A 13,586-nucleotide genomic window follows, 5' to 3' on the forward strand; every position below is an offset into this window, starting at 1 on the left:
GGTTTTCCTACAAAGAAACACATTTTTTATGAATAATTGTAATCCTAAAAATGTTAAACCTTCTGTAAGATATAATTTCTTACTGTTTACTTGATTTTTGCAAAACCCTGACAGTAATTGTAAATTTTTTATTATTATTATTATTATTATTATTCCTTTTGCAATTTAAAGATTTTTTTTTAATCAATGCTTAGCTTCCTATAATTTCTCCCACTTTTTATAATCAAAATGTAAACCTCTGAGGATTCAAACCATTGAACCTCAAACTTTGTTTACTTTTGTGTTTATTTCCTTTTTTTTTTTTTTCTTTTCTTTTTTTTATCCGTGTTGAAAGTCCTCGTGCTGGGAGCGGAGCACCTGTCCTCCTTCTCGCGCCGACACACGGACGACGCTCCGCGGGGGAAGGAGGGGTCGTACCCGGCGGGACAGCGGAGGGTTCCCTCCTCCTCCTCTTCACTCTCTGGGCGGTTCCTCCGTGGATCCTCTACACTCCCTCCAAACACCCGTACTTTAGCCGCCACCTTCCCCCGCAGCCGCCCATGTGCACGGACGCTTCGCCCCTCTTTCTCTCTCTCTATCTCTCTCTCTCGCTCCTTCTCCCTCTGCCGTGATGTGGCGGCGCTCTCCGCCTCCGGGAGCCGAGGAAAGTTGCCTGTAGATGCGGACACTTGTTGAGAATGAGAGCGTAGCCCCGGGTATTGCTGTCCTCCACCCCCTCCCTCACTAAGGCATCTCCCCCCGTCCCGCGCTGTCCTAAGTATGGTAGATAAAGGGCCCCTGTTAACCTCGGCCATCATTTTTTACCTGTCCATCGGGGCAGCGATTTTCCAAGTTCTGGAGGAGCCCAATTGGAAAAAGGCTGCAAAGCAATATAGTGCAAAGAAGGATGAAATACTCGCGGACTACCCCTGTCTGTCCAAAGATGATTTGGACAGAATATTAGAGGTATGGACCTTCTTTTCCACTATGGACTTTCCTCCTAACATCTGTTTATTTCCAGTGCAACAGCTGCATTGTGGTTTAAATGAAGCTGATTGTATCATTCATTCATGCCTCATTGTAGCACTGTTAAAGTAATGAAAAGATGTGAGGTTTAACCAGGGCTGGGTTAAAAAAAAAAAAAAAAAATCCATTTAAATCAGAATTTCTTTTGAATGGTCCGATATCAATGATAAAATCCTATATTTGATCATTTAATACATTTTTTTTCTCCTGTGTGGGGTCAAATCTTAATAATGTAACCATGAATATTTTGTACTGCACCAAGAGTTACTTTCTCCTTTTTATACCATTTGATCTTTGAGAATCTCATCCTTATTCAAGGAAAATTGTGAATGTGACTGAAATATCCTTTACAGAATCAATAAATCTAATTGAATCGAGAATCTAATAAAATATTGAAATCATATCTGAATCGATATTCAGCTGTATCTTTAACTGGCTTCATGATCATTCATAAATTGATATCTTGGACATCAACGGGTGAACATTCAGTGCTCAAGTTTGGAGTTTTAAAACTCTGAAAAGTTGGCACGTATATAGATTTAACTGAGTTTACGTCAGCATCATGGGTAAAGGTTGGTAGTTTGAACCCTAAAATAGTCAAGGTCCACCGTTCCCTGGCAAGGCATTGTCAGGCACCAGTTTTTGGTGTATGTGTGGTAAACAATAAACATGGGGTTAAAATTGCTGACCTTTCGCTCTTGTGTTTATGTGGTTTTGATGCATTGCATTGTGGGGATTTACACTTTTATGACAGATTGTCTTGTTTTTTTTTTTTTTTTTATTATGTGCACACTATTGATCGTGTCCAATGTTGGATCAAATCCCGTCTGCCACAGAAGATGGTAAAGTCCAAAGTTCACAGATAGTTTGCGGTAGGTTATTAGATAAGTGAAGCCCTGACGTGTGGGTCCTTATTCCTAATGAGTCTCAGCTGATACGTTAGCTTTCACTATCTCCTGAGGAATGACACTTTGTGGTTCATCTTTGCCATGTGGCAGACAATCCCAACCAACCGCGGTGATGCCTTAACACCGTTTTTACCCAACACATTGTGCATCTTACCTGAATCCAGCAGATGAAGTCCCGCTGACCGTATCTAATAATGCTAATTATTTTATGGACTGTAATGATTGGTTCTCTGTCGTAAAACTTGGGAGACTTTCAGTCTGAGGGAGTGGGTGTGATAATCCGTGCAGAAGCGCAAATCAGTAACGTATGCACGTCTTGGTAGCATTACGGGATGTTCTAGTAGTCTCTGCTCGCAAATCAAAGCTCTCTGTACCGTCCATCAGCACTGAATAAACTCGTAGTAAACAACACGTGTGCTTGGAGGTATTCACGTACCTCCATGACACAGATTACTGAGTGCAAGCGAAAGAAAAAGTTCATCTTTTTAAATCTGCACATATCTATTTTTTTACTTTATTTTGGGGGGGGGGGGGTTCTTTCACAAGTATGACCAGGAACATGTGTCAACATGACCCCCATTTTGGGCCCAGTATTGGGAAGATTTATTATCCCCACCATCCCCCCCTTCTCTTCTGCTTCTCTTTTGTGTCAGGGGGCCCAAAAGTTTCATGCCTAAAGGCAAATCCCCCAAACTATTCGTTTCCCATTTTTGGATGACCGAATTCCAGCAATGCCAGCTCACAAACGTGCTTCAAAAACTCCCACCATTGGGCAGCTTTGCTAACTTCCCTCCACAGTTTTTGCAGATAAGAGAGAGTGTTGGTTCTTTTCACTCTGCTGAAACTGAGCCTCTGCAATGCTCTTTGTGATCTCTCAGGGGTCTAAGGCAGCACAATACCATCTGTTGGGTTTCCAAGCTTTCACAAAAGATCATATTCAGTCGCATGTTGGAAATCTGAACCATTTCTTTGGCAGCAGGGACAGGTTTTGTTGCCGTGTCAGGTTAAATATCCATTTGTTTTTTCTTCCTCCCAGCAGCACCTGTTGGAGTCAGAATAAATCAACAATCACTGCCTTTATCTGCTGGGTTTGTGCTGGAGTCTGATAGATTTCATGACGGAAACTTTGCTCAGCTTGTTAACAATTAAAGACATATACACAAGATCTCTCTCTTAACAAGAGGGAGCGACAGTTGTAAAAGTTAGTCTTTCTCCGTTTTATTAACGAGGAGTTTTCTATTAACTCCAGGGCCCTTGAAGTGGTCACAGTTTACAGGTTGGATTTTATGGCCCATCAATGTTGGCTCTTGAGAAGCAGTTGTAAAACTTCAGTAGGGGAATTGGTTTGAACATTATCTCTTGTGCAAATAAGAATTCAACGTTATGTGCGAGCACAGTTGCGCTTCTCGAAAAGGGTTGTGGACCGAGAGAAAGGTTAAGGTGACGGTTAGAAATGCTAATATTTATATTACAGTGGTGTAATATGAAGTGTTGTATCTCAGACATGTTTTAAAGTGGGTCAGGTGTAATGGCCTTAGGGGGAATAAAACAATTCCTGTTCTTTTTTTAAGGTCAGGCTTTTTAAAAAATCAGTGATTGGCCAGAAAATTACAACCGGTGCACCCCTAGTTTTCATGGTCATAGAAAATGGACAGAATTCACTTTCTGAAAAAGGAATGGCAATTTTAAAATTGTATCTATTGATTTCAAATGTATCAAAGCAAAATCAGGGGGAAATAGCAATATAATGTTAAATATACCCTTACATGCATGTTTTGGACAATTTCAAGCATTTACGCGCTATTTCCTCATGAATGGATGTGTAGCAAAGAAACGGAAGTGTAATTACTGTTGGATTTCTCAGAAATTTCTTTGTGTTTGATGGCATTGCTTATTTGTATTAGGCTATATTTGCTTAAACTCAAAAGTCTTGCATCCGTTGGCATTCGCAGGGATGTTTTTAGATTTTTTATGTTTCAATAAACTCTCGTACAAACTTTAATGCTGCTGTGCATGTTCTACCAGGATAGAGATCCTTATTTTTTTTCCAGTAATTAGGAGAACTCTCAAATTTAATACGTGGGGTTTAGGAAAAGCTATCGAATACTTTATCCATCCATCTATTCATCCATTTTTAGACCCACTTATTCCTGTTTGACAGGGTCGCGAGGGTCTGCCGATGCCAATCTCCGGCTCTCATTGGGCGCTGAGCGGGGGTACACCCGGGACAGGGCGCCAGTCCATCGCAGGGCTGGGCTATTTTAGTATTCCAGTATTCTATCAATTATTACATTGAGAAATCAAATAAAATATAGTTTTGCTTTAAGCTCAATTTTAAACAACAGAAAATAAAACCAATCACCTAATAATAACAAGCAATTTCTGTTATTTTTAAGGGAAAAACAATTATTTATTCCATACAAGTTATCCAGAGTAAAAACAAAATCATGAAAAGATTCCAATTCACGTGGTGTCAACTTAAGAGGACAAATGCAGGAATAGTAGAAAATGTAATATTTGGAAAAAAGGAAAATACGCAAGGCTTTGAGGCCAAGGAAGAAAAGATTGATCAGTGTCAATCTTTTTTGTATTAGATGAAATCGTGGAATCGTTCCATCCCTAATACAGAGGGTCCATATCTATTAGAAGCTAGTTCAGAATTGTTTTTATAGTCTGATCACTGGTGTCAAATTACATTACTTAGTTTTTTAGACTAAGCATGCATAGTAAGAAGCTGGTTTATATCAAATGGCTTGTTTAGTTGGATAAAATGATCATGGCTTTCTGTTTGGAGCTTGCATGTTCTCCCTAAGGCTTTTCATTGTCAGATTTTAGTGATGACATTTCAAAATATGTCAGTAATGACTAAGCACCCGAGTATTTTATCTATATGTGGTTTGAACTCCTTTGCATGACTTTGCAATTCAGTGCTGCACATGACTGAACAAATTCCAATTTTGTTGCAATGTAAGATGTTTGAAAACCTCAAAGGCAAACAAGGCTTTGTTTATAGTTGTTGACAAAGTTCAAAGAGTGCCTGGATGTGCTGAGGAATGGACTGACACCGTCACATTGCAGTTATCTGACGTAACATCTGGCTCTAGGTCAACATTTCGCTCAACGCAAGCTACAACTGATCATCAAAGTAAAGATGCACCAGTTTCATCTGTCATTTATTTCAAAGACCCCAACGAAGATCTTTTCATGAGATTATAAACTACCACCAAAATTGGAGAAACCACTCACAAACTGTACATTTAAGAGTCCTTTCACATGAATTCACTGGTCGCTCCTTTCATAAATTTTATGCAAACCAGACCAAGATAGGCTTAAAGGGACTTTTTTTTCTTCCATATATTATTTTATTTAGGAAAATCTTGAGGAAAGGAACTCTGCATACACATTAATGGGAGAAGTTGTTAAATTTCCACCTTCATGTCGGGGAAAAGAAATGCTTGCAATTAACATTTTATTGTTGCCTAAACTTTTTTTTTTTTATTTAAAATGTTAACATTAAATGTGCAGTCTGTGTGTCGACGTTTTATAAATGGGACACATTGGAAGCTCTTTTTGGCACATTTTCTTATCTTTTCTCAAGGAATATTTTGAACGTCATCCAACCAATTTAGGCTTTTGACCTAAATTTCATAGTTAAACAGTTTTAATACATTAATTTTACTCTGACGAGATCTAAAACTATGATTCCCTCTAACCAGATCATCGTTTTTAACCTTTCTGATGGTGTAACAGCAATAGATATAATTATTATTGATATCCAAGTGTTTCAAAGTGTTCACCAACTTGGTCAGTTAGCATCTGTGCAGTTGTCCTGTTGGAAGTGGAAAAATACAAAGAGTGTGCAGTGCAACGCTCAGCTGCCAGCTGGCCTGATAACGGTTAGAGATTGTCTCTGTGTTTTTTTTCTTCTTCTGCTTTGTAGCTATCTGAGGGCGGCAGCGGCAGACTCCTCAACCTGCCGTTTGCAAAACATTTTTACTTCCACTAACGTGGAGGAACTTTCACTTTAAAGTGCTGCACAGGTTTTCTTGAGGGGTAGTTTAAGTTTTTCCATTGCGATCAAAGGAGTTCAACAAAAGCTGAGCAAAAGCTTTTTCCATCTGAATTATGTTTTGTTTTAAAAGCTTGTGTCATGAACTTGTTTTTCATTCTGATGGAATAAATGTTAATTTTCATAGTTATGAGGTTTCATCTTGCTTTTCCATTAACTGTCCGTGTTGGTGGCTTTGCTTGTTCATCTTGGAGCAGTCGGTTCGACACTCCTCCTGAACTCATTGAGGCAGACTTCAATGGAATTCTTTTATCTCACGCCACCAGCTTTATTAGTTTCATCCCTTGTATTCAGAGTCATTGGTGGCCTGGAACTACCATTAGGTGGTCTGTGCCTCATGACCTCTTTATGACCTTTTGCATTGCAAATCACTTCCTCACTCCTGCTTCTCTGAGACATCTTTTCAACCTTGTACAGAGAGAAAGAGTCATAACAAATGTCTATATTGAGCTGTTAGGAGTGGTTTCTGCTATCTTGTTAAAGGTTACGCCTTCTGTTTGACTGAAAGAGACTTGAGGGTAAATGCCTTTCACTCATGAATTAAAGTGCCATCGCTGAGAATCAGCACTTTCTGCAGTTTTTATCTGGCAGACAGATAAAATATCAGATCAGCCTTATTACGCTGAACTAAGGTGCGGAGTTGAACGCACTCAGACCACAGATGTGACGCGCAAACATAAAACATCTGTTTTCCACCAAGGGAAACAAAACCGCAAACCCTTCAATCTGGTTGGAAAAAAGTCTCATGGCGGTGACTTCTGAGGACTCTGAAGCGTTCGCTGTTTGTTCTGCAGTTTTAAGTTTGAAATATCAGTTTGGATTTTGCAAAGCCTGTGCAGCTGTATTATTGTAAACACCACACCACCTTCTATTAGTGCAAACAAAGTTTTAAAGCTCAAAATTTCTTTGTACACATACAATTTAGACGCATGTTTCCTGTGTGTACGCTATTAACTGACCCACATATTTATCATGGAAACTTCCTTATACAATTTTGCTGGTCAATGTGAAAATGACTAATATATGTTATTATATTAGTATATGAATTAGTTAAAAATGGCTTAATGGTTAAAAATGGCTTGACTGTCACATTTTGAGTTCCAATAGAAGCGTGTTTCTCTTCAATTTCTCACTCAGAATTAACTTCTATCAAAACAGACTTAATTTATATATTACTTTTTGAACTTCAATTACGATCAAGTAGCATTAAAGGGCTTTACGATTGTCAGCCCACGAATATACCTGGAATGGATATATTTTCAAGTGAGGCTTTTATTTTGAAACCAAAAGTGGCAATTTCCATTTACTTCTGCAAACTTTATAAATCCAGGAAAAATAAACAAAATTAATTCTCAAATCCCTGTCAGATGGTCACATCCCCGCAATTCAGACAAAGTAAGTGACGGAGCAGCTGCATGGCGCTAGTAATTACACTGATCTGATATTTGGAGTCCTGTGTGGCGTCAAAGTTTGTGATTTGATCTGTTTTTGCCTCATCATGGTTAATAAGTGGTTCACCCTATGTGTAAAAGTGTAACCAGTTATTATAGATGCTTTGGACTGCTGGAACTGCGTAAGCAAGGAGTTTTTTTCCTCTCTTGAACTCTAACCCAGTCATCATTCCTTAAACCCTCCAGTTCAACTACACAACTGTGCTGTTTTATGAGACGAAGGTCTCCTATTGCTTTAGCAGACAACAGTGTGGTATGTCAGAGCTCGGTTGAGATCTAAGTTGCAATGGATGGAAACTTTTATAATACTTCTTGCCATGTGTTAATTTTGCCATGTCTGCATATTTTTCCCCGTCCTTCAGCACACTTTTAGAAAGTGTAAACCAACACATTTCCTGAACAGACACAGCTGCAAGATCAACTCTCTAAGTGAGAATCCAGTCATGTTGTGGCTGCCGAGGACATACTTGGTTGACTGTGATGGATTTACCCTGTTCTTCCTATTACTCATGAATTTCCTTTAAAGGGTTTTTTGGTAATTTTTATTTCAGACTGTGTGGAGAAAAAATACTAGCACCACAGATAACAAGGACTGTAGATCTGAGTGGATACGCTTTGTAATTATTTACTATTACCATTTGATGATCAAAAAGCCATTTAGGGACGTAGTAGTTGACATCCGGTTTCTCTCCCAAAGTAAGCAGGAACAGGAACCATGAGGCCTTAAGGTCAGAGTTGGGTCTCCAGGGGGGAGGAAGGATGTAGATGAAGAAGTGCACATGGTAAACTTTATGGCCAAATTTATCAAAGAAAAAAAAAACTGTAGGAATCAATTTGTTTTTCTACCATGTGAAAGATCTCCTTTTTGCTAATGTGTTCCTGGTTTTCTTTGTCCTCAGGTGGTGTCAGATGCTGCAGGTCAAGGGGTCACCATAACTGGCAGTAAGACATTTAACAACTGGAACTGGCCAAATGCTGTAATCTTCGCTGCTACAGTTATCACAACTATTGGTAAGTTCTGAAAGTTCTTCAGTTTTCTAATTTGTGATGTTTTTCTGCTTCAAAAAATAAACCTCTGTTGAAACTTTGCCTCACCAAGCTATTGTTTTACTGTACATTCATCAGGGTATGGGAACATTGCTCCAAAAACATCAGCAGGACGCGTTTTCTGCATCTTCTACGGTTTGTTTGGCGTTCCTCTGTGCCTCACATGGATCAGCGAGCTAGGAAAGTTCTTTGGTGGCAGAGCCAAGCATCTGGGACAGTATTTAACGAAGAAAGGATTTTCTCTTGTTAGTTGACATTTCTTTTTGATTTCTCTTTAGTAGAAATAATCCGTTTCTTTTTTCCATATGAAGTAACTTTCTTGTCTCATTTTCACAGAGAAAAGCTCAGTTTACCTGCACAGCTATCTTTCTCCTGTGGGGTGTGCTGGTCCATTTACTACTTCCACCGTTTGTGTTTATGTCCCAGGAAGGTTGGTCTTACATAGAAGGCTTGTACTTCTCATTTGTAACCTTGACCACCATTGGTTTTGGAGATTTGGTTGCAGGTAAGGTTTAGCTTCTCCAGAATTACAATTTTTTTTTAGCTGTCTTTGATACAACAATTGATTAAAATATTTTTCTTTGTAATTTTAGGTGTGGAACCAAATAAAGAATATCCAACTTTGTATCGTTACTTTGTTGAGGTGTGGATTTATCTGGGATTGGCCTGGCTTTCCTTGTTCTTCAACTGGAAAGTGCGGATGGTGGTAGAAGCACACAAGGCACTAAAGAAACGACGCAAGCTCCGTAAACTATCCCTGGATGAGCTCCGGCATTACAAAGAGTCTCATAAAGCTTCTCTTCGCTTACCACCCTCCCCCAATGACGTCAACATCTTCAGTTTCTTGTCTAAGAAACAGGAAGGCTACAATGACTTGATCAAACAGATCGGCACCAAGAAACCTAGGAGAACCAAGGGAAGCTCTGCCAGTTCCATCAGTAAAGCCAAAGACATGAGCCGATCCAAGAGTTGCAATGATGCTCCCGTGTTTAATGGCCATACAATACTTAGCCTGGACCGATCTCCCCGCCAAAAGAGGCGCTACAGTTTCAGCGACCGTGTCACTGTTGCTTTTTCAAAGTCCAAGAACTACCTTCTGGGCACAGACAATGGTTCATTGCTTAAAGAGGACCAAGTAGAAGGTTACCTAGATCTTGACGAGGATCAGATGTTTGTGAATCAACTTGACAAAGACATGGACCTTAACCTAGGCGGTGTGGGAGATTGTGAACTTGGTGGTCGGAGGACTTGGGAATTGAAAGATTACCACTCTCTTTCTTTCAAAAATGCAAACATTACTTTTATCGATGAGGAAAACTTTCTCTGCAATAACTTTGTCAACTTGGAGGAGGAGGACATTGATGAGGATGATTCTGGCTCCAAGGCTAAACTTTCTATAACAACGTGTGACGAAAACACAGAATCAACCTCTAAGGAAGAGCATAATTCAGAGTCTGAAGAGTCGGTTTTCACCAGTGACAGTTCCGAGCACAGTCACTCCTACGAGAAACTGGTTGAGGAATATGCAAAGGAAGAAAACACAGACACCTGAGCCACAACATCTTCCTCCGAGCCAGAATCACAGTGTTTAAATGTGAACCCTTCTCAGGGATAATGATGTCAATCCATTGCACAGAAGCCCAGATTGAATTTCAAATTCAGTATTCTTTTATCAATAATCACACTTGTTTGACTGAACTTCCTTTTTAAAATCTTGAGCTTCCTGCTGAATATGAACTACCCAGTGTGAGATGCCGATGTAGTTATCGTTTTATACTGTTTGATTAACTTTGTTAGGTTTTGTTTTGTCGATATGTGAAACGTGTGATTTCACTAACTACCTTCACCATATTGGTGGTTTTGTTTGTTGAAATGAAGGACGTGCTATAGTTTATTCAGCAACTGAATGGGGTCATTTGTGTCCCATTGCACAATTTCATGAAACCAGGACAGGTCCAAGTCCGCTCTAGAACAAAATGTTTTTTTTAAAACCTTAGCTAATCTTTTATCTCAAAAGAAATAAAGAGTGCTCATGACGGTTTCACTCCCCTTCCTCTCCCCCTCCCCACCTTTAATATTTCATTTAATTGTTCTGTGAAATCCTTCATAACTGAGCAGCAAACCTGTGACTTGAAAAGGTCTAAAAATTACTTAAAGAGTCCTAGAACTGAGAGTCAAGGCATTAGACTGATCATTTTTTGTAATGCTGTTTGTTTTGTACATATGTTTTAAGATCTTTCTTGTCTTTTATGTGTATCTGTTAAATTCTGTTGTCCCCAACACATTTCTCACGCTTGTGCCACGCTGCTTGACTGCATGCCAGTTGTCAGACCTGTCACTCTGATGGTGCCTAATGGGAGAAAACCAACTGCAACAACGTTCTTACCTTCTGTTTCTATAGCATGCTTTCACTTGATTGTATTTGCCGTGCAAATATTGGCTGCAAGCCCATCAGTAGCCACCAACACAGCTCTTTTCAGGACACGGCCTTGCTACTTGTGTTTGCCTTGGTTGTTGCCAGGGGGGCTCGCCCTCACACGAATGACTGAAGTACCGCGGATGACAGACAGCTAAGGTTAACTTTCAGCAGATCGATATTGTATGACGTCGATTGTAGTCATAAGATCAAGTCAGTCTAAATGGTCCTCTGAACCCTTTTTATGTGAACACACAAGTGTAATTTCACATTATTGTAATGGTTTTGGTTGGTATTGCCAAGCCACTGCCTTTTGCACATCTTAACTTGCACATAAGACTTGATACAGTGTTATTATGAATGCTGATGTAGAGGTTATTCAATTTTTCAAAGGGCTTTTTCTGAATTTCAATTATAAGGAAGGAAAATACAGGAAACCAAAATGTTTTTTTTTTTTATGTGAATACACAACACACACATTCTGCTTGCTAAATTTGCCTTACAAGTGACTATTTTGACTAAGTATCCTTGAACATAGGACGGAGAAGATGAGCAACAGTGATTGAATGTACTGTAGTCGGCAGCAAATCTCTGTAAATTTGCAACTATTTGAATAATTGGTTCTTTATACTTTTCTGCGTCTTGTGTGTTTTAATTACTTTTCTTGTTTTCCTGCATCAGTTGCATTGATAACCTGCTATGGTACTAATATCGTTCAAGCATGTCTCTAGAGCACTAACAAAGAGCAGGTTAAACTGGTTAAAAGGCAATTGTCGCAAGTTTGTTCCTCCTATTGATGCTCCACTCTGTCAAAACTCCAGTGCACGTCTGTACAAGTGAAGTCGTTTTATAATGATTAAATTATTTATGTTTGTAAATACATTTTAAGCAAAACTGCATTTCATGTGAAATAACGCTTAATAAAAGTTGAACAACTACAACATTGGCCTGTTCCCTTTTTGTGCTGCAGCTGAGGAGGAAACCCAGGGATGAATGGAAAAGTCATTTGAGCTGGAACTTGGCAATAGAAAAAAACTCCTGGCAACAGCTCACTCTCAATGGAAAAATACACAAATATGGAGCATCACTTTAAAGCTTTGGCTGTATGACGATGGTATATTGAAGGTCTGAAGCTTCCACTGTTCAGCCACACCTGAGATCAGGACAGGTTCCAGGCTCCTCCCACAGTCCATCATTCATATAACATGTCTGGATAATTAAAGTGACTACATTGACATTAGAGCAATTAATTGCAATTAATTTGTTATTGTGGGAGTTATTTAATGTGTAGTCGATTGGACGAGGGCGTTCACCTGAGCACAATAGGAAAAAGATTGCGTTTCATTTGAAGAATGTTATCTTATTGAACCAGACACACAATGTTTTGTGACATTTAGACTGATTTCTTTTATATAAATGTTTTTTTTTAAGTTTATTGTTTTTATTTTGTTATGTTAAACTGTGTTTAGGATTTAGTTTTAAAGGCAGATAATTAGGTGTGAAAGAAACTAGACATTTTCGTTAATTCTTTAATTTTATTGTACATTTATCCCACTAATTAAGATTGGTAGAGGTTATGTATCACAAGATATTAAGATTGAAAGACTTACGTAATGAAAAGTATCTCAATGTTCTTTGTGGATTCCAGTTAAGTTCTTGTAACCCTTTCCAAGGAGGTTATGTTTTTGCCGGCGTTTGTTCATTTATTTATTTGACTAAACAATTTCACTCAAATATGAATTTTCGGGAAAAGGAAGAAGTGATCAATCCATGTTACTCCAGAATGATCTGGATTAACATGCCAAATCCGGATCAGTATTAAAAATTGAAAAATCCCCATCATCATTGGCAAAATTTCGATATGGGGGACTGCTATGGTGCGGTGGAGTACTGTGCTGTCTTTGTGCTTGTTATAGTGATGCTTTATCTTGGCTTCCTCAACATATCTAATCCATTTCCACTGGCATATCAGATTATCTAGATAAACTAAAATATTGGGGTTTTTTTAATATGGGAGAAAGAAAGCTATACATATACACAACTAGCACAGCAAGGACAGAATTGAACCTGCAGCCTTTTTGCGATGAGGCAGAAATGCTAATTACTACCCCACTGCATTGTCCCATTTCTTGATTATATTTCTTTTTATTCCTATTTCAAATTCTTACAAAATAAAGTTGGAAAGTGAAAAGTTAAAACTGGATCAAGTTGCCGTTGTTTTACTGTATCTTTAAATATTGTACAGTATGGGAGTATATTGCGTAACAGTTGGTCTGGTGTACAGACAGCACTAAACATACTGGACAGAGTGGAGGAGTTGAACCAGTGGAGTTAGTTTCTGAATAAGTCAGTGATTGCTGACACAGACTGGTCACAGTATAGACTCCACCTCATAGATCTGTTAACGTCAGGTTTTTGGTATTATAAAACGTTATAGTGTCTTACAGCAGTGGAATATTGCTTTACTTTCATTTTTTTTCCGCCAACATTAATGTTTGACCACTGAGGTTACGTTTGAAAATGTTCACCCATATGAATGTTAACTGACGAATGCTGATGTTGGTCAGTGAACCAGATGAAACGAGGACTCAGTGTGAAAATATGCTGAGTTTGGCGGAAACCTTAATGTCTCCTGTTACTGTGGAACTCCAGACGCTGCAGAAAGCAGTTCCTCTCAACGTCTTCAAGCT

General features: G+C 38.9%; 1 protein-coding gene across 3 annotated transcripts; it reads left to right on the forward strand.

Annotated features, from left to right (window-relative positions):
• Positions 1 to 397: 397 nt before the first annotated feature.
• kcnk5a (potassium channel, subfamily K, member 5a) lies at positions 398 to 11,837 on the forward strand. 3 transcript variants are annotated; one of them, XM_028438546.1, is made up of 6 exons: positions 6,377 to 7,555; positions 8,131 to 8,215; positions 8,333 to 8,444; positions 8,559 to 8,725; positions 8,817 to 8,985; positions 9,074 to 11,837. In XM_028438546.1, exons 2-6 carry the CDS (start codon positions 8,213 to 8,215, stop codon positions 10,030 to 10,032), a joined length of 1,410 nt encoding a protein of 469 aa, XP_028294347.1. In that variant the 5' UTR covers positions 6,377 to 7,555; positions 8,131 to 8,212; the 3' UTR covers positions 10,033 to 11,837. The 3 variants fall into 3 exon arrangements, with proteins under 3 accessions (XP_028294345.1, XP_028294347.1, XP_028294346.1); XM_028438544.1 differs by lacking the exons at positions 6,377 to 7,555; positions 8,131 to 8,215 and adding an exon at positions 398 to 945; XM_028438545.1 differs by having other exon boundaries at positions 6,377 to 8,215.
• The last annotated feature ends 1,749 nt before the right edge of the window (positions 11,838 to 13,586 follow it).

This window comes from Gouania willdenowi, chromosome 22, assembly GCF_900634775.1.
Source record: "Gouania willdenowi chromosome 22, fGouWil2.1, whole genome shotgun sequence".
Classification (NCBI taxonomy): domain Eukaryota; kingdom Metazoa; phylum Chordata; class Actinopteri; order Blenniiformes; family Gobiesocidae; genus Gouania; species Gouania willdenowi.